Consider the following 24,682-nt stretch of genomic DNA (forward strand, 5'->3'; position numbering starts at 1 on the left):
TCTCACACCATGTCTGGTGCTATGATTAGTCAACAACCCCATATTGCTGTATCAGAGGAACTGGAGTAACCCATTCAGCCTTTGGAGCCTGTTCTCTTCTTCAATTGCATCATGGCTGATCCATATCCTAACTCCACCAAACCGCATCAGTTCTGTAATCCTTGATGTCCTAGCCTAAAAAACCTATTAATCTTTATTTTGAGCTTTCCAATTGACCTAGCCTCCACAGCCTTTTGGGAAGCTCTACCTTTCTTTGTGTGAAAAAGTGCTTCCTGATATCACTTCTGAACAACCTCATTCTAATTTTAAAATTATTGTCCCTTGTTGAACTCCCCCAGCAGAGGAAATAGTTTCTCTCTACCTACCCGATCAAATGTTTTTAAAACACCGTCGTTGGGTTACCTCATAATTTTGAATATTCAAGGGAATAGAAGCCTAACCAATTCACTCACTCTCACAATTTAACCTTTTTGGTCCTGGTGTTATTTGGTGAATCTGCTGCACACCCTCCAAGGCCAATATGTCCTTCCTGAGGTGAGTACCCAGAATCAAATGCAGTGCTCGAGATGGGATCTATCCAAGGCCCTGTACAGCTGTAATTTCCAGCTCCTTTGAGATAAAGGCTAAAATTCCATTAGGCTTTTAAATTTCTTTTTATAACTGTACTCTAGAATTCTTCCCACAGGCACTGTATTGTCAACATGTATAACGCTTTCATGAAATATACGTATGAAAAGTCTTGAAAACTTAGTTTCGAAAAAGCACAGCTAAATTAACAACTGAAGAAGTATTCAATGCTTAAAGTGTACTGAGATCCCTTTGGTGAGGCTGAATTTGTCCTGTACACTTGCTGCTAAACCATCTCTCTTGCAGATGAATATAAAATTAAGCTTGAACAAAATCATTTGATTAGTATCCACATTCAGTCAATTTTTCCCTACATTGCTCTAGCACTCAGCTTGCGTTAGTTAACATTGTTACATTTTTAAAATTATCATTTAAATTTTTTAACTTTAGATTTTTTTGTGATCATCAAGGTTAGTACTAGAGAAATGAGTAATCTTGATGGTTATGGGCGCAGTTCTGTAGTGTTTACATTACTGGACTCGTCATCTAGAGGCCTGAACTAATAGTCTACAGAATTTGTGTTCAAAACCAACAGTGGCAGCTTCAGAATTTGAATTTGGTTAAAAAAATAGTCTGGGATAAAGCGCTGGTACCATAACAGTGTCAGATTGTCGTAAAATCCCAACTGGTTCACAAATCTTATTTAGAGCAGAAAGCTTGACTACAAAGAATAATATAAAATGAGATAGATGACTCATTTGCAATCTATGCATTGAATCGAGACATGCTGAAGGCACACATAGCCCAGCTGATTCTAAAAAGTTCTCCTCACTAACACCTGCTCAATGATGCTCAGATTGGATTGTGCCCGGACCACTTGGCTTATTACAAGTTTGGTATAAATATGGACATAAGAGTTGAGTGACTGCCCTTAACATTAAGCTGCTATTCTACCAAGTTCAGCACCAAAGAACCCTAGTAAAATAGGGAAAACTCTTCCATGGCCGGAGTAAACCTGAGACAAAGGAAGATGGTTGTGATTGTTGGAGGCCAATTATCTCAGTCCAGCCCTCAGCCCTAGGTTGAATTCCTAGGTGGGCCTCACAACTGCCATGGGTAAAATGCCTGGAATATGTGTGCCAACCTTAGGTTAGGTCTCTTTGAGGACTAAGGTTGCAGGAGCTCTCTTAGTAAGGAGTCCTCCGACTTGTCAAGCCTTCTTCCATGACCATGGCCTTGTTGAGGTGGCTAGCAATTATGATCCCAAAAGACAGTCAGAAATACTTTGACAGTTGGTCAAGACCAGACATACCAGGGTCCCACCTAATATCAGATCCTTTCAGCACACTCTTGTCAACGTTACACCAGGAGTACCCCTGAAAGAACGAATGTTTGCAAGCCCACAGTATTTTTAAAAAAAGAAAACAGGCAAAACTGTCATTGCTTTATCTGCGCAACAGTTATCTGAAATGTTTAAGCTTGTGATGCTATCCTTCAAAACAGTATACTGATTAATTAGTTTTAGCACTGTACTCAGTTGTAACTTTTATGTGGCACCTACCTTGCTGCTTGGTATTATTCAGGTCAAACCACGGCACAGGAATTTCTGATTTAATTTCTATATCATCATTGAAAATGGACGGTAAGCTGTAAGACGAGTCATCACTTGGTAGAGACTGATTTTCAACTGCTTTTGGAAGGATTTTCTTCAATAATGCTGTTGCCTGATTAGCAAATAAAATTAATAAGAAACAAAAGAAAATGCTTCATACTCATAGAGCAGATAGGCAAACATAACTATTTTGACATCAGTTAATAAACCACATGCATCTATTTACAAAACACATATTATAGATTTCTACTGTTCTCAATTTTAAGAGATTTCTTTAAATAACATAAGCCTAGATTTTGTAGTCAGCGACTAGGCGATGGTGTCTGCTGCGTACCTCAAAGAAAGTTACCTACAAAGATCTATGGTGTGGATTTCATCTTTCTCGAAGTTAATTTGAATGTGGCTCAATCAAGGGATCTCCAGTGATGACATCAAGTAGGGTAAGTAGCCAATCACGTTGAAGTATTCTCACAGACAGTAAACCACAAAATAAAATGCAGCAATTCTCCATCACTTTTTATAAATTTTACACAGAGTGAAACAAAGTTTGGGGCATACACAGAAGCTGAAATATCATCATTTGATTTTAAAAATAATTATATTAAAAAGCTATGGAATTATCATAATGAAAACAGTCATATTACACAAATATAAGATTTATTTTCCAGGGACAAATAGATTCTTCTGCAGTGGTTATAACTTAGTACACGATTAAAAATTCAGTTACATCTCATTAACAAGTTGCAACTCTTTCAGTTATTTAAACAGCACAATTACAGTAAAATGTGCAATTCTCTTCAGTTCAGTGATTTCTAAAGATTTCCGTCTGCAGGAACTTCTACAGCTTATCCTGTGAAAGAACAAGAAATTGCTGGCATCAAACACAGATTTCCCTGTTTAACTGTGCAGAGGGGGATGTCAGAAGTGGGGATGTCAGAAGTTGCTATCAGTTTCACAGGACAGTGACAGTGATGATGACAGTTTTGCTGCCATCACAACCACAAAATCTGTGCAATTTAGTATACCGTCATCTCTCCCAGACTATGTTTTTGGAATTAAAATTAATTTTAAATCGTTAGACAATTTGCACCTGAGTCTCACTTTCTTCAACCCTGTTAATTAAAGTATGATGGTAAAACTATTTTGTCTGTACCCTGAAGAGTGCAGGTTAGGAAATGGGGTCAACCTGAAAATACTGGGCGATAAACAGATGACACAGTTCAGTTCATCCACCAGCATTCATAACGTAGGCAATAGGATTGCTTCTCTGTCTGACTAACTACAAAAGCACATAAATATTTATATTTTTGATTATTTTGTTATTTGGCAAATTAAGAAAGATTAAGAAATATAGCCGCTTTAATTTTTTAAAACAGAAAAATAATCTGCTTTGGTACATACTTCTGTTATTGTATAGTTGTAATTCATTGATTCATTTTTCTAATTGCCTGTCTGTGCTGGTTACTATTGTTTTTTTCAATTTACAGAATAGAAAAAAAATATAACTAAGAACTGCTTAAACAATACTACACAACAGTCCATAAAGCCATAACTCTTCTGTTTATTATGTAAGCAAATCAACGCAGTGATTTTTGTTAATTGCTAATACAGTGTACAGTCCTTATAGTACTAATATAAGCAATAAATTCTATTCATTGATTTAGGTTGGTGTGAAACATCCAATGCTGAGCAAAAAATAAAAAAATAACAAGTATTCACAGAATTTAATTCATTGTTATACTTTTTGTATTTATACAGCTATATTTCAGAATTAAATACAATGCTATTTGTACCTTTTTGGAGTTATTACTGCTTTCTGCAACCAATAAGGGTCCAAATATTTCTGCAGCCTCATCTGTGGTCAGCACCTGATGCTCCAGCATAGAAAGAACATGCAAGTACCAGCGGTCCCACAACGTAGCAGAATCAGCAGGCAAATCTGACAATCTGCAGTAATAGAAAAAAGGCTAAGTACTGAAATTATGAACTGCTAAGAAAGAAAATATATCACTCCAGTAATGGGAAGGGTGGGTAGGGAATGGGGAAAGAGGAAACAGGTTCCAAGATTAGATTACTGGGTACAGAATAGTTAACTGATGGTAATGAACACAGACATAGAGGATGCGGTGACAAAGTGTCATTGCCCTGGCACAGTGGGGTTACCCTGGGTAACTGGAATACTAGACTAGAATCCCAGTTACCCAAGGGGATCCCAGGGTAATGCTCTGGAGACCCGGGTTCAAACCTCACCACAGTAGCTGGTGAAATCTGAATGCAATAAAAATTTGGAATCAAAAGTCTGATGATGACCACCAAATTGTTATAAAAACCCATCTGTTCACTAATGTCCTTTAGGGAAGGAAAATTGCGGTCCTTACCTGGTCTGGCCTACATGTGACTCCAGACCAACCAGCAATGTGGTTGACTCTTAAATGTCCTCTCAACAAGGGCAATTAGGGATGGGCAATAAATGCTGGCCTGGCCAGTGACGCCCACGTCCCATGAACAAATAGAAAAAAAATTCAGGGACAGGCAGACAATGGAGAGAGGCAAATAAGATACAAATACATGAAATTCAGAAGCATTAGTGATAAGACAGCAGAACAAGAGGCTTGGTAACAGTGGGAATTTATGGTTAGAGGGAATATCAAATACATGGTCAAAATCCAGAGGGTGAAAATGAATATAACATGAAGGGGTGAAAATGCACAGAAAAAAGAGTGAACTGAAAAGACAGTGGCTGAGCCTTATTTATCTTAGGTAATTGGGAGGTAAATGAAGTTGATTGTGTCGGAGGGAAAAGCAACAAAATGAACTAAATTGGTCCAACGTCTCAAATACAAACGAATACAAGTGAACACTGGGGGTATTTTACAGGCTTCCAAGTCACCAGAAGGAGAGGACAACTTGCTCTGTTTCGAGATGAGAGTATGTGTACACAGGAAGTAGTTAGTTTAATAGGTGACTTCATGCGACCAAATATAAACTGGGAAAATCCAAGTGGTTTAGAATCAGAGACAAAAACTGTGATGTGTGACAACTTTGGGAAAACTGCAAGAAGCAGTGCTCATCTTGATCTGATATTTTTGAATGTCCTAGACAACGTACAAGAAATAGAAGCCACAGTGCTGCAGGGGCACAGTGAATACAAATAATCAACTTGAAAGGATCTGGGGTGTCCGGTCCCGCCGAAAGTCAATGGATTTTTGGCTGGGCCACCTCATTCCCCGTGGCGGGTCCCACTGCAACGAGGCCAGAAAATCCCAGCCCTAGAGTCAGAAACACCTAAGACCAGGAGCCTGCTTTAGAACTCTGAAAGTACTAAATACAAAAAAATAAGGGTACAACCAAAGCAAACAGACTGAACAGGCTGTTCAATAATATTTCAGTAGCAGAACGGTGGAACACATTTAAACAAATCATTTTCTTTCTCAGCAGCATAAAAGCCATCACATTTCTACCTCTCTCCACTTCCAAAGAAGGGTCATATTGGATGCGAAACGTTAACTGGGTTTCTTTTTCCACAGATATGATTGCACTGGAGGGGCTGCAGAGAATATTCACCAGGATGTTGCCTGGGATGAAACATTTAAGTTATGAAGAGAGGTTGCATAGACTTGGGTTGTTTTCTTTGAAGCAGAGAAGACTGAGGGGTGACCTGATCGAGGTGTACAAGATTATGAGGGGTATGGACAGGGTGGATAGGGAGCAGCTGTTCCCCTTAGTTGAAGGACCAGTCTTGAGGGGACACAAGTTCAAGGTGAGGGGCAGGAGGTTTAGGGGGTATGTGAGGAAAAACTTTTTTACCCAGAGGGTGGTGACGGTCTGGAATGTGCTGCCTGGGAGGGTGGTGGAGGCGGGTTGCCTCACATCCTTTAAAAAGTACCTGGATGAGCATTTGGCACGTCATAATATTCAAGGCAAAAGCAAAAAACTGCGGATGCTGGAAATCCAAAACAAAAATAAAAATACATGGAAAAACTCAGCAGGTCTGACATGCGGAGAGGAACACAATTAACGTTTCGAGTCTGTATGACTCTTCAACAGAACTAAGGAAAAATAGAAGAGAGGTGAAATTTAACCTGATTTAAGGGAAGGGGGTGGTGGTGGGACAGGTAGAGCTGGATAGAGGGCCAGTGATAGGTGGAGATAACCAAAAGATGTTATAGACAAAAGGACAAAGAGGTGTTGAAGGTGGTGATATTGTCTAAGGAATGTGCTAATAGGTGACATTAAGGGTAGAAAGCAGGACGAGCAAGATGCAGATAGCCCTACTGGGGGTGGAGTGGGGGGAAGGGATAGAAAGGTAGAGATAAAACAATGCATGGAAATACATTTAAAAATAATGGAAGTAGGTGGGAAAAGAAAAATCTATATAAATTATTGGAAAAAAGGGGGATCGGAAAGGGGGTGGGGATGGAGAAGAGAGTTCATGATCTAAAACTGTTGAACTCAATATTCAGTCCGGAAGGCTGTAAAGTGCCTAGTCAGAAGATGAGGTGCTGTTCCTCCAGTTTACGTTGAGCTTCACTGGAACATTGCAGCATGCCAAGGACAGACATGTGGGCATGAGAGCAGGGTGGAGTGTTGAAATGGCAAGCTACAGGGAGGTCTGGGTAATGCTTGCGGACAGACCGAAGGTGTTCTGCAAAGCGGTCACCCAGTCTGCGTTTGGTCTCTCCAATGTAGAGGAAACCGCATTGGGAGCAACGAATGCAGTAGACTAGGTTGAGGGAAGTGCAAGTGAAATGCTGCTTCACTTGAAAGCAGTGTTTGGGCCCTTGGACGGTGAGGAGAGGGGAAGTAAAGGGGCAGGTGTTGCACCTTCTGCAGTTGCATGGGAAGGTGCCGTGGGAGGGGGTTGAGATGTAGGGGGTGTTGGAGGAGTGGACCAGGGTGTCCCGGAGGGAATGATCCCTGCGGAATGCCACCAGGGGGCGTGAAGGGAAGATGTGTTTGGTGGTGGCATCATGCTGGAGTTGGCGGAAATGGCAGAGGATGATCTTTTAAACGTGGAGGCTGGTGGGGTGATAAGTGAGGACAAGGGGGACCCAATCATGGCTCTGGGAAGCAAAGGAAGGCGTGAGGGCGGATGCGTGGGAGATGGGTCGGATACAGTTGAGGGCCCTGTCAACTACCATGAGTGGAAAACCTCGGTTAAGGAAGAAGGAAGACATGTCAGAGGAACTGTTTTTGAAAGTGGCATCATCAGAACAGGTGCGACGGAGGCGAAGGAACTGAGAGAATGGGATGGAGTCCTTACAAGAAGCGGGGTATGAGGAGCTGTAGTCGAGGTAGCTGTGGGAGTCGGTAGGCTTGTAATGAATATTGGTGGACAGTCTATCACCAGAAATTGAGACAGAGAAGTCAAGGAAGGGAAGGGAAGTGTCAGAGACGGACCATGTGAAAATGATGGAGGGGTGGAAATTGGAAGCAAAATTAATAAATTTTTCCAGGTCCCAACGAGAGCATGAAGCAGCACCGAAGCAATCATCAATGTACCGGAGAAAGGGTTGTGGGAGGGGGCCGGAGTAGGACTGGAACAAGGAATGTTGCACATACCCCATAAAGAGACAGGCATAACTGGGGCCCATACGGGTACCCACAGCCACACCTTTTCAAACCCGCTGACAAGGGTGGTGCTGTTGCTGTCTGGTGCACTAACGTCTACCTCGCAGAGGCTGAGCATCAACTCGCAGACACTTCCTCCTACCTCCCCCTGGACCATGACCCCACCACTGAACATCAAGCCATTGTTTCCAGGACTGTTACTGACCTCATCTCCTCTGGAGATCTTCCTTCCACAGCTTCCAACCTCATAGTCTCCCAACCTCGGATGGCCCGCTTCTACCTCCTTCCCAAAATCCACAAACAGGACTGTCCTGGCGGACCGATCATGTCAGCCTGTTCCTGCCCCACGGAACTCATTTCTTGCTATCTTGACACCATCCTCTCTCCCCTCGTCCAGTCCCTTCCCACCTACATCCGTGATTCCTCTGACACCCTACATCATATCATCAATTTCCAGTTCCCTGGCCCCAACCGCCTTCTCTTCACCATGGATGTCCAATCCCTCTACACCTCCATTCCCCACCGGAATGGTCTGATGGCTCTCCACTTCTTCCTCGAACAGAGGCCCAAACAATCCCCATCCACCACTACTCTCCTCCGTCTGGCTGAACTTGTTCTCTCACTGAACAATTTCTCCTTAAACTCCTTTCACTACCTCCAAATAAAAGGTATGGCTATGGGTACCCATATGGGCCCCAGTTATGCCTGTCTCTTTATGGGGTATGTGCAACATTCCTTGTTCCAGTCCTACTCTGGCCCCCTCCCACAACTCTTTCTCTGGTACATCGATGATTGCTTCGGTGCTGCTTCATGCTTTCATCTGGACCTGGAAAAATTTATTAATTTTGCTTCCAATTTCCACCCCTCCATCATTTTCACATGGTCCATCTCTGACACTTCCCTTTCCTTCCTTGACCTCTCTGTCTCAGGGCTCCATAGGCGACCTCTGTGGGATATCTCAAGTCTCCACCCACAAATGCATCCATGAGGTCATAGATGCCAGCTCCGTGAGGGCACACAACTTTGCATATTTCACCTGGGTCAGGATGCAAGACCGATTGGATTTGGCCTGATCTCAGGTTTCCCACAGGTGCAGGGTGCGATTGGATGCACTCACATGGTGCTTAGATCTCCGTCACAACACACAGTCAACGATGGCAACCACAAGGGATTCCATTCACTGAATGTGCAGCTGGTGTGCGATAACCACAAACACATTTTGCAGGCCAACACATTGTTTCCAGGGAGCGTCCATGACTCCTACATTGTCAGTTGGTCACAGATCCCTGACGTTTTCCAGGGTTAACAAAGGCTGCAGTGTTGGCTCCTCAGGGACAAGGGCTACCCGGAGAGGACGTGGCTGATGACACCTATGTGGCGGCCTCAGACTGCAGCAGAGCGACACTATAAAGAGGCTCATGCAGCAACGCGCAACTTGATGGAGCAAACCATCAGGATGTTGAAAATGTGGTTCCGGTGCCTGGACCGGTCTGGTAGAGCCCTGCAATATAGTCCACAGAGGGTGTCACACATCGCTGTCGCCTGCTGTGTCCTTTAAAACCTGGCGCTGCAACAGGGAGAGGAGTTGGCTGAGGAGGAGATGGAGGAGCTGGAGGTCTCCTCCAAAGAGGAGGACGTCGACGGTGATGAAGGTGAGGAGGTCATCGAAGGTGACGTAAATGGCAATGAGACCCTTGTGGAGGCAGGTGTGCTTAGGAGGCCCTCACAGCTGCTAGCTTGGTGGAGAATGATGACGACATGCAGTGAGGAGAAACCTTAGATCTTCACATTGTATCTATGAACGTTTGACTCCAGTCTGGCTTATGGCAGCACACATACCCTCTGTGAGAATGTCCTGTCATGGGGACGTGGTGGAGACCCTAATAGTTGCTCGATTGCAGGAGGATGATGATGACATGCAGTGAGGACACTCCATAGATCTTCACATAGCCTCTGAGAATGTTTGACTCCTTCTGACTGAGGGCAGCTCGCTTGCGCTCTGTGAACAGGGTCATATCATGAAACTTTAAAAACACCTATTCCTTTGTCTGCCTTCAGCACCTGAGCCCTTCAGGAGCACAGCATCACTGGTCACAGATGCTGAAGAGATGGGGGCCAGTCCCACCTTAAAGGTGCTGAGAGCACACAGAGAGAATGACAGAACTCTGTGACGCCTGCTCACAACATTCTAGCAGCAATGACAAGCAACATCGAGGAGTAGGCATCAGTAATGTTTCCAGGGAGTGAGGCTGAACTTTGCTCTGAAGGCTACACAAAGCACAGGGAAGAGGCCCTGGACTGAGACACCTGCCTTAACCTTGTGCAAGAACCAAGGTTTCACATCTGAGTGACACGAACACTGCTCGTCAGAACAAAGAGCCATAGACTAGGAGATATTGTTGAGAGCTTATTTACAAGAGTGAACATTATGTACAAGGAGTTAATGCCCATGCCCAGGCTGTGAAACTACATCTTCTTAATCTTCCTAACCATGCCACTATGTCTTGATCGCACCAGATATTCAGAGTGGAGGTGGAGGCAGCCTGCTGACTGCTACGCCCTGTCTGTGATGACCTTGACAGGTGTTCTTTGAAGAGCGGAGACCTGGAGGGCCCCGGCCTGATTTTGGGGTCCTGCTGTGTGGCAATGGCATCCTCCTCAAGTTGTGGAGCTAGAGCTGCTGGGGTCACTGAAAGAGGGGATTTGGATGACGTAGATGGCCCCAGGTGTACACCTGCTGATCCTCTCCCCTCTGGGTGTCCAAGGGCTCCTGGCTGACTTCTTGAGGAGAAGGGGTAACTGGAGTGAGATCGAGCTTTCCTGCACCCCTCTCCCGTACACACCGTTGGTAGTCAACTATAGCGTCAGTGATGGAATTCAGCCCATGCAGCAGTGCAGGAGTGACATCCTGGACCAAGGTCTCCAAGGCGGCCTGCCATCCTACCAGTGTTGACCTCAGCGTGTTGGCATGCCGGCGCTATCACCTCAGCCTGAAGGCAGACGGACTCCTTCATCATGCCTTGCAATCTGAGGAGTGCAGCAGACATCCCTGATGGTCCCGAGATTGCCTTTGCAGCTCAAGCAACTGTGACATGGCCGAGTGCAGAGGCTCCTTATTTGACTCAGATTCAGCAAATTTCTGGCCTCCAGCAGTCCTCCGAGTGCAGGGGAGCTGGGAAGTCCTTGCCGCTGCCTGCTGTGGACCAGAAAGTACAATGTGCTCACAAGATTGTGATCCCAAGGCTACTCTAAAGCTACATCCCATCGAGGGGTGTGTGTCAGCACTGGTGGAGTGTATGGGTGATCGCTGTGCCGGGACTTTGAGGAGGGTGCCTTCAGATTCCTCTTGAGAGGTTTCTTTGGGGCTTGATTGGAGGCCCTGTGTTGTGAACTCCGTCTGCTGTTTCCCAGATGTGCCTGCAAAAGCAAGGAGAGATAATTAGAGCATGGCAGTGGCCTGTGAAACAGGACACATCACTCACAGCATGGTTGTCTGATGGTTAGTGCCCTGCTGGATCCTCACTTGGTTGAGTGCCGTCAGCTTCACTGTCAGCACAGGAACTGTCCATATCGTCACCAGCCAGCTGGATGGGTCTGTTTTCAAAGTCTGTGAGGACCTTGGTATCATGCATTCCTCCACCAGTCTGTGACCTCTCTCTCTTGCTGTGTGCCAGCTTGTCCTGCATTATTGGAGATGAAGAGAGTGAAAGCAGGACGCCTGCCAGGTCAGATGATAAGTATACCTGTGAGTGGTGAGTGGTCACATGGACGGGATGAGGACAATGAAGGTGCGTGTGAGAGAGTGAAGGGTGATGTCCCTTGAACTGGCAGTGAGTGAGGGCCCTATGGACGTGTGATGGGTTTGAGTGGGTGCATTGAGAGTGATAAGAAGAGTGACTTACCTTTGCAGAATGGAGGAGATCACTGATCCTCTTATGGCACTGGGTGGCTGTCCTCTTTTGCAGGGCATTGGCACTGACCACTGTTGCCACCACCTCCCAAGCTAGATTGGTGATGTTGCTGTGCATCCTGTGGCCAGAGTGGGGATAAAGAACATCACGGCAGGTCTCCAGTGTATCCAAAAGGCGCTCAAGGGAGGTGTCATTAAACCTGTGGGCTACAGTTTTTTTGCCTTTTGGGGCCATGTCTTCCATGCAGCAGTCGTAGGCTGGAAGCACTGAGAGGTGTGCGCTTTAAATATGGTGCCTGATGTGATGAAGCAGCGAAGTGATGGTGTGACGGGCAAATGAGTGCCTGCCCACCATCGAAATGGCGCATTTCCCAGTAATGCATAATTAATGCAGTGGATAAGGCGTGAGAAGCCACCATTGCTGCCAACTGGTAAAACGTAGTTTTCCCTGCCCATTACAGCACTTACTGCAAATCTGGGACCATTCCGCCCAAGGTGTAGCTAGACTTCTAAAAGGCATTTGAAAAGTTTCACACAAAAGTCCACTGGCCAAACTTAAAACTGAGTTTTCTTGGTCAATCTTGCAAGTGAATTAAGAAAATGACTGAAGGATGGGGAAGAAGGGGCAATTGTTAAAGAAGTTATGTCTGAACGAGGGTGAAATATTAAGTGCGGCACTCCAGCAATCTGTGTTGGAACCCTGCACAACACGAATGGTTAAGGTTGCAGAATTACCATCTTATATCACTGTTTAGCCTTAGAACCTTTTAAAAATCTTTGGCTGTCTGAAGGGATTTACCTATGACTGCCTCCGTCAACTGCTTCCCAATCTTTGTTCAAAATTTCTTCGGACAACAGGCAACCATTTGAAGTACTCTGTGACAATCTCTTGAGCTGGTGAAGAACAATTGCTCCACAGGCCTGAAGGTTTTCTCTGCTCACAGGGCCTTTCAAATTACAAGTACTGCAAAAGAAGTTTAGAATTAAACTTGACAGTGAAAAATCAGAAATTTAACCAACAAAACTGAAAACAACAAAAAAATTGCACCAAATGTTAGTAACAAAAGTTCAAAGATTATTGTTCCTCCAATATTGAGCACCTAGACCAAAAAAATCTGGATATAATGCAACTTAGATGCAAATACCAATGTAATTCAATTTAGCTGCCGAAATACCACTGACATGAGTAAATGAGTAAAGTGCAGAGAACTTTAAATCAAGTTATATTTTTTCTAACAATAACTAACACCCCACTGCACCAAATGTATTTATAAGTTAGATAGTAAAATTGCTTTAAAATTTGAAAAATATTGTGCTTGTGGGCAACCCTGACTCATCTAGGCACGATGAGGGAGATTTTAACACCCTCCACCAAAACCCTTCAATTGAAATGGAGTGGCAGACTCATTTGTTGGCTTTCTGCCCCAAACCTGCAAAGTTCAATTTAATATGTAGATGCAAAGGAAATCAGCATGAAGCCAGCGAGATCCTTGGATAAATATGCAGATAGGAACAACGGTGATATCATCAGCCTGGAATATATCCTGTAGAACGACAATGAGGATCAGACATCAAAATTGGTTTGTCCTGCTCCATACACACCCTGATGGACCAGCCGCTTGCTAAGCCACATTCCTGCCTGCCAGTTAAAATCAATCCCAATATCTTTCATCGCACCATCATAAATTGACCAAATTGAATTCTGACAAGTAGTCCCAAAGTTCTACATATACAGCTTGCCCTTGAAATTTTGTGGTTGCTCCAGTGTGCTCTCACCAGAACACCAGTGGGATACCATCAGAATGGTTGCAGACTCAAACAGAATTCACACATAACAGGTTCTTGCCCTGTGGAGCTTTCCGGGATTGGCTCATGCAGATGCGGCCTGCCCACACTTCCAAGCCTAAAAGGTCATTAACTGAAATGAAAGAAGCAGGAACGAGGAACCCTTAAGTTGAGTTGTCAACTCTGTTTGAATGTATTCCTCGAGGTTTCATCACACAACCTTCTGCCTCCAACTCCCACCATTGGTTACTCAACATATTCATCCTCACAGCACACCGCCTTTACACTCCAACTGGAAAGCCAAAAGACTTTTCATTACCCATTTAGATGGCTCTTGGATTGACAGGAAAACAGCCTTCCACCTCGCACCTCCAATATTGTTATAAGCAATAAACAGAAATTTTCAAAGAAAATTATAAAAGTTCACAGCATTTTTTTAATGCCCATTGGTTTTTCTCCAGGGTTACTCACAACATGTGGATATTAATCTTCATTTCCCAGAAACCCCTGACCTATCACCAAATTGGATTTTCCATACCCCAGTTCTTAGTTGCTTCCAAGTGTAGGGTCAGCAAAACGGGCCATACCTCACCTGTAGGGGTGGTTGTGTGGCCCAACTAAGGATCCAATACTGGATTTTTTAAAAATTCATTGATGGGGTGTGGGCTTCGCTGGCTAGGCTAGCATTTATTGCTTATCCCTAATTGCCCTTGAGAACATGCTAGTGAGCTGTCTTCTTGAACCGCTGCAATCCATGTGGTTTAGGCACACCCACAGGACTGTTGAGGAGCGAATTCCAGGATTTTGACCAAGCGACCATGAAGGAATGGCAACATTTTTCCAAGTCAGAATGGTGAGAGGCTTGGAGAGGAACTTCCAGGCGGTGGTGATCCCATGTGTCTGCTGCCCTTGTCCTTCTAGATGGTAGAGGTCATGGGTTTGGAAGGTGCTGTCTAAGGAGCCTTGGTGAGTTCCTGCAGTACATCTTGTTGATGGTACACACTGCTGACACTGTGCATTGGTGGTGGAGGGAGTGAATGTTTGTAGACGGAGTGCCAATCAAGAGGGCTGCTTTGTCCTGGATGATGTCAAGCTTCTTGAGTGTTGTGGGAGCTGCACTCATCCAGCCAAGTGGAGAGTATTCTATCACACTCCTGAGTTGTGCCTTGGAGATGGTGGACAGACTTTGGGGAGTCAGGGGGCAAGTTACTCGCCGCAGGATTTCTAGCTTCCGACCTGCTCTTGTTGCTACAGTATTTATATGGCCAGTCAGGTTCAGTTTCTGGTTGATGGTAAGAAAACAGAAAGTATGCATAAATGGACCTTTTTCTGATGGGCAGGATGTGATAAGTGGAGTCCCACAGGGGTCTGTACTGGGGCCTCAACTTTTTACGATTTACATCAATGTCTTAGATGAGGGGAGTGAAGACATGGTAGCTAAATTTGCAGATGCCACAAAAATAGGTAGTAAAGTATGTTGTGAAGAGGATATGAGGAGGTTGCAGATGGATATAGATAGGTTGAGTGAGTGGACAAAGATCTGGCAAATGCAGTTTAATGTGGGAAAATGTGAAGTTGCTCACTTTGGCAAGAAGAACAAAAAAGCAGAGTATTACTTAAATGGAGAACAGCTGCATAATTCTGAGGTGCAGAGGGATCTAGGTGTGCTAGTACATGAGTCACAAAAAGTTGGTATGCAGGTATAGCAAGTAATTAAGAAGGCTAATGGAATGCTATCCTTTATTACAAGAGGGATTGAACATAAAAGTAAGGATGTTATGCTTCAGTTATACAGGACATTGGTGAGACCGCACCTCGAAAACTGTGTGCAGTTTTGGTCTCCTTATTTAAGAAAGGATGTTAACGCATTGGAGGTGGTTCAAAGGAGGTTTACTAGATTGATACCTGGAATGAGTGGGTTGTCTTATGAGGAAAGGTTGGACAGACTGGGCTTGTTTCCACTGGAGTTTAGAAGAGTGAGGGTTGATTTGATTGAAGTATGCCAGATCCTGAACAGCCTTGACAAGGTGGACATCAAAAAGATGTTTCCTCTTTTGGGTGAGTCCAGAACTAGGGGGCACTGTTTTAAAATTAGGGGTCACCCTTTTAGGACACTTCAGGCCTTTCCCCCAATTGAGAAAACTTTGGTGGGGTTGGCAGCAGAAGCTGTAAATGGGCAGGTATTAAAGCTGGATGCACATTTCCAATCACAGGTCTTCAAGGCTTTTATCTTTTCCAGGTATAAACTTTTATGTGAAATTAAATACAATGTTTTGAGGACAATAAACCTTTCTTGTGTAATGCAATTAATAAAATTTTATGTGCCATCTTCATATTCGCCCTTAACATGCATTGTTTCTGTAATATTTGTTTCAGCAGAATACATAAGTTAGAAAGTTATAATGCCTGGGACTAGGGAAACAGTCACTTCATTAGAAGGTTTAATGATTAAAGCAGTTCTAATCTATAAAAATCAATACTAATATTAAAAGTATTCTACTTTGTTCCCTTCTTTTTTCTGTATGTTTTTCTATTACTGAAAAACTTCATTAAAATGTTAAGAAAATGCATTCAAATTATGCACAGGTATGTCTTTAACATTCTCCTGATGAAATGGAGAGATCAGAGTAAAAGTCCTCTATTCTGCAAACATAAAGGATTGCGTATTTAGAATGCAAAAAGTTTTGCTTATTTCAGTTCATACCAAAAAAAAATGAAGTCTGTTTGTAACTATTTCATAATCATCATCATCTACACAACTGCTGACAAAACTTGCTGGATTACTGATGAAATGCTATAAATATGAGAATTTCTATAAGATTGACATTAAAAGTATTCCCAACTCCAGTTAATACACATAAAATTTAAATGTTATGTCTTTAAAAAGAGAAAGACAACAAGCATTTACACTACCAGGCAGAGTACTTCGTAAACACAAAAAGATTAGGATGAAGGAACTATTTTAGCAGATCTGTAATCACCTCGAGATTTCCTGCAGTTTTTCATTACTCATTGTAGCATGCTGATACAGTTCCGAATAAGTAGCCATTGTTTCTTCAACAGCATCTTCTATTGTTTGAAGTAAGTGAAAAAATCCTTCAAGTGAAAGGTACCCCCTGCAGAGAATAATGGAAAAATCATGTTCATGATTATAATTATTCCTGTTATTTAAACATTAATACATAGTGTTAAAAAGGTAAACTGGCTCCTAAAAAAACACTTAACCTTAAACCCATTTCAAATGAGGAGAATTGAATTTTGTTGAAATGCACAACAGGGCACCACTTATGCTTTTATGTTTCAGAGAGGTAAGTGCATTGTCTGAGAAATAAGTCATCTCTTTATTTACAGCTGGTTATGAATCATGAAGTTTGTCACTGCTAGTCTGAAAGGTAACAGATGACACAATGTCATTTGAAGCTTTCAGTTTTTCATGTTTTTATTTTGATTCTCATCCCTCAGTTATTCTTCCTTCCCAAACACAGTGAGGCAATGATCTACTCCAATATTTCTGCTACTGCCTTTCTGAAATTGACGACCAAGATAAGCACCCGTTTTTCCTTTTCAATTTTTGGGTAAGCATCTTTTCTTCATCTCCCTTCAACTATCCAACTTAGAACTGCAGAATTTTTATAAGATAGATGAAAGCCATTCAGCCCATCATACCTGTGTAAGACCCATCTCCATGCCCATTTTCTATATCCCTTAAACACTTTTTCAAACATTCAACCACTTTCCTTTTAGAAGTATTCTAGATTCTGCTTTACCATTTTTTGGTAGAATATTTCATGTGCCAGAAACTCTCCAATTAAATAAAAAGTCCTCGCCTTTTAGGGGCTCATTTAAAGATAGACAAGTTCAAGTGTCCTTTGGCTTTCTAAATCTTAAATCCTGTCACTTGCTGACCTGCAATATCCATACAATTTACCAACAGGTATTTAAAAAAATCAATCTTGTAAAATCTTCCTTCTTCAAAACCTAAATATTTCATTTAAGAATTATAGCACTTCCACAACAGAAGGAAAGTACAAAGTTGAGAAAGACAACAAGCATTTACACTACCAGGCAGAGTACTTCGTAAGCCCCAAAAAGATTAGGATGAAGGAAGGATGAAGGTTTGTTGAAAAAAAAACACTGAGCAATGTTTTTCACACATTTCAGTAGTTATGTTAGTTCATTCAACAGCAGATTTTTTTTTCCCAAAATACAAACTTATGGTGAATAACATAAATGCATATTGAATCCTGTAAAGTACATTTAGTACTCAAAGTGTGCACTTATCTAACTTTGGCAATAATGAATTAATGAAAGCTGAGTATAAGCAACTGTGGTTTTTTTTCTGGGTGGGGTGCATAGGTCACCTACAAAAATTATTTTAAGCGACATTGAAACTAATATCTCTATACTCTCATGAAATACCAGACACATTTTATACGCTGTACAGTGCTAGAAAAATGAGCATATCAACTGTTTTTCCTCATTCATGAGGTCACAGTCAATCAGCTGCAGTACTAGAACTACTTTCCTGCAACTAAAGTACACTCTTCTCACTCAAGTATCCAGCCAGCAATAATAAATTGACAAATGTAGCCCCAAATAAAGCTTAATGCAGCAGTAAATAATGAAGGTATTACTGCCATGGATTAATGGAACAGTGTTCCAGCTGTACTATTCAGAATTGTATGGAAACAAACCATACTTACTGGCTAGCTGTACACAGCTAGAGAAGTAGGCATGTGCCCTTAAAACAGTTGCATTTTGCACTCCATTCCACCATTCCTATTAAGTGTGGTGATAAACATGGGCATAGCAGGAATGTTAACAGCTCCCACTGTAACCAATATTTACATTTTAAAAGAAAAGCCAAAAGATGTTTTAATGCATAATGTCTACTTGATTGGTTGTGACAATATCACACGCCAATTGGCAATCACTTGCAGTTCTGTCATTTGTGACTGTTACTTGCAGGCTAATCTGTGATCTCAGAAATATTTCTAATATCAAATGGGCAATCTTTTGTCCAAGTAAACTGCAGATAATAAAAAAAAGATAATTTACACCAGATTTTAATGCCTTTGTGTAGCAAGTACAAAAACTGGATCTTTTGTGAAGGAATGGCTCCAAAGGTGGAAAATGTATTTTATTTAACTGGAGGTTCACACCAACAACATCAAAGCTGCCTATAAAGTATCTTCTCCATCTCCTTTCTACAAGGGTCATTGGAATATCTTGTATGCTGTTCATTAACTGATACAATATAATTTAGCCAAATGCATATGTATTCTGAAAACCTTATTAGTTATATTGCACTGGAAAAGTACTTGCTTGCATTTGGTAAGTACTTCACAAGAGTTGGTACAGGGAGTCACAGTACTGTGATGAACCCATTTTTGGAAAAATTGAAGGACATTAAATTTTGGACATTCTCCCTCCTGAGTTATTTTTAAAAGTCTGCAATATTAATTTGGGGCAGTGAAGATGCTATTCTTCAAGAAGCCATGGGTCAACAGAGAAGTCCAGTGGAGAACACCTGGAGAGGGAGGAGATACTTTGTATATCAAAGCTAACAAAGAACTGCTGTTGCCAGGCTAAAGACTCTTGCTGAATGGTTAAAAACACCTGGCCTGACAGAAGCATTCTTTGAACATCTTAGGGTCTTTAAAACTCAGAGAGATTGTGTTTGGGGGTGCTTTAGAAGCAAGCTGAAAGGTAAAGACTCTCTCTTTCTCTCTCTCTGCCCTAACTTCATGTTAAACTTTCCTCAAAAACGTTTTATCAGGATAACTCATCTATTTTTTTGAGAGTTTGCAAAGTTGTGATATGTAAGAGCCATCAAGGACAGTTTCGCCAAAAAAAATCCATCTGAAGGAATTTCTAAACCTATTATGGCCAGATTCTGTTAGATCAACAATGTCGAGATCTCTTTGAATTTTATCCTTTAAAAGAAATGTGCCTATCCTCCAGCCTTTGCAGGGGACTGTGTTTGCTTTGTCCTGCTTGTGTTTGTGTGTATATGGGGACTCAAATATCTGCTTTTTTAAAAAGGGGAAAATCGTTATGTTTCTAAACTACAACTTGTATGTTAACCAGTTTATTAACTTGTTTTTAACAAGTAGTTTGCTTTCTAATACATTTTTTTGTGTTTACTGAAAGCAGCCTAGTTAGAGTTTTTTATGCTGGGAATAACAGTATCAAAAGTTAGTAATTGGTCAGTTTAGTGGGGGAATTAAACATTTAAATTATTGTTAAGGCCTGTGGAGAAGTGGGGCTAGATTTAACTGTGCACTACTCCCAGTTTGATTTGTAACAGTATACTTTCATAAATTTTATTTTATATCACCTTTGCCTCACAAAAAATATCAAGTGCAATAAATGCCTTCTCAGTGGTGAAATTCTGGAATAGGTGATCCTGGTTTAGAGCAGAGCTCAATGGGACTTTTCCTTATAAACGACCACTATAGCCCTACTGGGCAGTTCCAGAGTTAGCTGACTCTAGCCAACATAAAAAAACCAGGCTATAATGTGCAGTCAAAACATGCATAACATGCATGCATTATATCAATTAATATGATGATACTGATGAGAATATGAGACTGCTAATTTAGCATTACAGATACTGTGCTTTTTTTCCAGTTGAACAAACTTTCAGTTACCTATGATCAAGTCACTGTATCCAGAAGTAAAAACGGGAACATTCCTGCACTCGCACCAGAGCTCATTCAACATCTGGTTTACTAATGCTAATGGCCCCCATCATGACATAAAAAATAAGTTTTTAAAAAAATTCTAAATACTGATTTGGTTTTAAAATATGTTTGAGAAACAAAGCTGCAAAATCTTAAACAATTATAGATATTTATATTCTCAAAAATTACAAATAAAAATTTACTTATTAATGTGCACTAAACATAAAGCTTGGCATCAAAGCGCTGTCTGAATTTTGGGCCCAACTATTTTATTATGCATGTCCTTCACACATTCATGCTATAAAATCTGCATTTTGATGTTAGAAACTGAGGGCTAAACATGCCAACCTAGAAAACTTGTAACACCTGACCACGAGTTTTTAAAAGCTGACACAGCCTCAAATAAGTTCACAATTCAAAAAGAACACTGAATAAAATACCATTAACATATAAAAGCAACAAATTATATCAAAAATACAGTGGGCTAGTAACTGTGGGCATACCCAACATTCCTTCTCTTTAAAAGTATGTGAAAATCTGAATGCAGATACAAATTTTGAAGGTACAAATTTTATTTTCTTGAGTTTCGGTAGATATGCTCCGCCTTCCCCAGGAAATTTTTGAATTTTGGTATTAAATTTTGTGCATTTTCCAGGATCTTATGATGACTATGATCATTGCATTTTTTTTTTATCCAACGAGGATAATTTAATGAATTTTGTTGAAAGCTATCCTCTAGTTGCCACTGTTGGGAATTGTCTTTTATATTTTAAAGTTCATTTTCCCCAGTGGCAGCAGATGAAACATTTTTCTCTGAAAGTAGATTAATTTTTTTGTTAAAAAAAATCCAATGGCAAATAAGGGACTCTTATTGACCATTCGATCATTGAAACCAAAGCAGGAGAAAGCAAATTTAAAGTAGTTTCAGTTCTTTCAAATGCTGCTTCCACCACTTAATGTGAGTGCATTTTTTGAGGGAGGTTCCAGGAATATCCTCCCTTAGTAAATTGAAAAATATCATATTAAAATTAATCAAGATGCATCATTTGTAAACATTTTTATACTTCACAATTGACAGATTTTATTTTAAAGGAAACATAAAAACCTTTGGATTTTCAACTATCAACTAAATTCAGTTCCCTCGAAGCACAGTTCTCAGCCTCCCAAAGCACTGTTACTAGCTTCCCTCCCAATCGCTCTAAAGCATGCTGTCAGCCTCTTTAAGCTCCTTTCTCCTATTCCCATCACCCCTGACACACTACTCCTGGCTTCCTATCAACAAATGATGTTGCTAGCTGTTGGCTTCTCACTCCCTCCCATTCCCCTCACCCTCATATGCTATGACAGGCTTTTCCCATTCGCTTCCTCCCTACTGCAAGTACTTCTGCTTATGGCTTCTCTCTTCCACCACTACAAATACATCTTACCCTTCCAATTTGCAATCTAGCTACTTACCCTCCTTCCCAGGTTCTGCTGGCTTCGCTTTTTCACTTTCCCAAGTAGCTTTCTTTCTGGCTCTTCTCTCTCTAATCCCCAAAGCTGTTGCTGACATTAGCTTCTCTCTGCTCTTTCCCCTTGGTTCTTATCTACTGTCCATCGCCAAGAATGCTGCTTCCTCCTAGTGCTTTGCTTCAAAGTGCCTATATTTTGTAATAAATAATGCTGCACACTGGACAGGAATTCCTGCCCATAATGTACCATGCTGTCAATCATATTCTGAGAAGAATGCATCATCCCTGGCTAACTAAGGAAGTTAAGGATGGTATCACCTTGAAAGAAAAGACATACAATGCTGCAAGTATTAGTGGCATCCCAGGAGATTGAGAACATTTTAGAAACCAGCAAAGGATGGCTAAAAAAATGATGGAAAAATTAGATTTTTGAGAAAACAAGCAAGAAATACAAAAACAGATAGTAAAAGCTTCTACAGGTATATAAGAAGGAAAATAATAGCTCATGTGAGTGTTGGTCCCTTAGAAGGTGAGACTAGGGAATTAATAAAGGGAAAAAAGGAAATGGCAGAGACTTTGAACAAGTATTTAGTATCGGTCTTCACAGTAAAAGACCCAAAAAGCATCCCAAGAATAGCAGAAAATCAAGAGGCAAAAGGGAGGTGGGGACTTATGAACTAGCACTATCACTAAAGTAAAAGTTCTGCAAAAACTAATGGGACTAAGGCTGACAAGTCCCTTGGACCTGATGGCCTGCATCCTAGGATCTTAAAAAAGTAGCTACAGAGATAGTGGATGCATTGGTCATAATCTTCCAAAACTCCAGCAATTTGAAAACCCGCAAATATAACAACACTATTCAAGAAAGGAGGGAGACAGAAAGCAGGGAACTATAGGCCAGTTAGCCTATTGTCATTGAGAAAATACTAGAATTCCTCATTAAGAAGGTAGTAGCAGGACATTTAGAAAATCATAATACAATCAGGCAGAATTAACATGGTTTTGTGAAAGAGAAATCGTGTTTGACAATTTTATTACAGTTTTTTGAGGACGTAACAAGCAGGGTAGATAAAGGAGAACCAGTAGATGCACAATATTTGGATTTTCACAACACATTCGATACTGCGCCACATAAAAGGTTACTGCATAACATAACAGCTCATGGTGTTGGGGTGATATATTAGCATGGATAGAGGGCTGGCTAACTAACAAGAAACAGAAAGTCAGCACAACTGAGTCATTTTCAGAGAGCAAACTGCAACTAGTGGAGTGCCACAGAAATCAGTGCTGGGGCCTCAACTGTTTACAATATATACTAATGACTAGGATGAAAGGATTGACTGTATAGTAGCCAAATCTGCTGATGATACATAGAAAGGCAGAAAATAAGCTGTGAGAAGGACACAAAGAGTTTGCAGAGGGATATACATAGGCTAAGTGAGTAGGTAAAAATTTGGCAAAATGTGAGGTTGTCCACTTTGGCAGGAAGAACAGAAAAACAGAATATTATATAAATGGAGAAAGGCTGCCAAATACTGCAGTACAGGTGGATACGGATGTCCATGTAACATGAATGGCAAAAGTTAGCATGCAAGTACAGCATGTAATTTGGAAGACAAATAGAATTTTGGACTAAAAACAAAAAAACTGCGGATGCTGGAAATCCAAAACAAAAACAGAATTACCTGGAAAAACTCAGCAGGTCTGGCAGCATCGGCGGAGAAGAAAAGAGTTGACGTTTCGAGTCCTCATGACCCTTCGACAGAACTTGTGTTCGAGTCCAAGAAAGAGTTGAAATAAGATTTCAACTCTTTCTTGGACTCGAACACAAGTTCTGTCGAAGGGTCATGAGGACTCGAAACGTCAACTCTTTTCTTCTCCGCCGATGCTGCCAGACCTGCTGAGTTTTTCCAGGTAATTCTGTTTTTGTTTAGAATTTTGGACTTCATTGCAAAGGGGACGGAGTATAAAAGTAGGGAAGTCTTGCTACAACTGTACCAGGCATTGGTGGGGTCGAACCTGAAATACAGTGTACATACAGTTTTGATCTCCTTACTTAAGAAGGGATATACTTGCATTGGAAGCAGTTCAGAGAAAGTCCGCTCGGTTGATTCCTGGGATGAAGAAGTTGTCTTATGAAGAAATGTTGTGTAGATTGGGTCTATTCTCATTGAAGTTTAGAAGAATGAAAGGTGATCTTACTGAAACATATAAGATTTTGAGGGGAATTGGCAGGATAGATGCTTCCTCTCGTGGGGGAATCTAGAACTAAGGGGCACAGTTTAAAAATAAGGAGTATCCCATTTAAATCAGAGACGAATATGTTCTCTGAGAATCGTTGGAATTCTGTTCCGCAGAAAGCAGTGGAGACTGGGTCATTGAATATATCAAGGCTGAGTTAGACAGATTTTTAGCCTGCAAGGGAGTCAAGGCTTATGGGGGCAGGCAGGAAAGTGGAGTTAAGTCCACAATCAGATCAACCGTGATCTCATTGAATGGTGGAGCATGCTTGATGGGCTAAATGACCTACTCCTGCTCTTATCACTTATGATCTTATAGCAAGAAGTCAAGCAGATAGGAGGAGTAAGGAGTGGCCATCAGCGGAGGGACCTGGTCCGTGCTGAAATCAATTTGCAAATGCACACATGCCCCCTGAACAATGACCGCTTATATTAAACATAAGTGGCAGGCATGTATGAAAGATCATTTTCACGCTTGCAAAAGGGCACTTTATAAATGTATGTGCCAATATATAACAACAGTTATGATGCTGAGGATATTTATATGGATAATTTTCAATTGCTTGACCACTTGACAAAAATGAAAGACTCATTAAGTAATTTGAAAGTGCTGAAGTCGCATTTGTCTTTATGAAGCTTTTCTTAAAAGTGTAAGGGCCCATGGGGTAAACCAACAGTATTCAGTGCTTCTCTTATTCAGTGTCCCAAATTAATTAGAATAAATTATGGCATTAAAAACTGTTATTAAATAGTCTGCTTTATGACTATCATGTCTGGCTTGCATAACAGATGATCATTGCTATTTTAATACTTATGGTAGTATCATTCATTTTAAATGTGCTGTAGTAAAAGGTCCATTT

At 41.4% G+C, this 24,682-nt stretch overlaps 1 protein-coding gene across 7 annotated transcripts in view; it reads right to left on the reverse strand.

The window, feature by feature from the left end:
* Positions 1–24,682, reverse strand: part of kiz (kizuna centrosomal protein) — a 196,178-nt gene that overhangs the window by 78,140 nt on the left and 93,356 nt on the right. For all 7 annotated transcript variants that reach the window (XR_005942403.1, XR_005942404.1, XM_041182933.1 and 4 more), the window contains 4 exons: positions 16,427–16,561; positions 12,460–12,624; positions 3,973–4,126; positions 2,129–2,291 (listed from right to left, as the gene is read on the reverse strand). Coding sequence is in view for 5 of the 7 variants with exons in the window: in XM_041182933.1 (XP_041038867.1) it covers positions 2,129–2,291; positions 3,973–4,126; positions 12,460–12,624; positions 16,427–16,561 (617 nt within the window). In the remaining 2 variants the exon portion in view is untranslated. The remainder of the gene's footprint in view (positions 1–2,128; positions 2,292–3,972; positions 4,127–12,459; positions 12,625–16,426; positions 16,562–24,682) is intronic.

Source organism: Carcharodon carcharias, chromosome 2, assembly GCF_017639515.1.
Source record: "Carcharodon carcharias isolate sCarCar2 chromosome 2, sCarCar2.pri, whole genome shotgun sequence".
Taxonomy (NCBI): Eukaryota; Metazoa; Chordata; class Chondrichthyes; order Lamniformes; family Lamnidae; genus Carcharodon; species Carcharodon carcharias.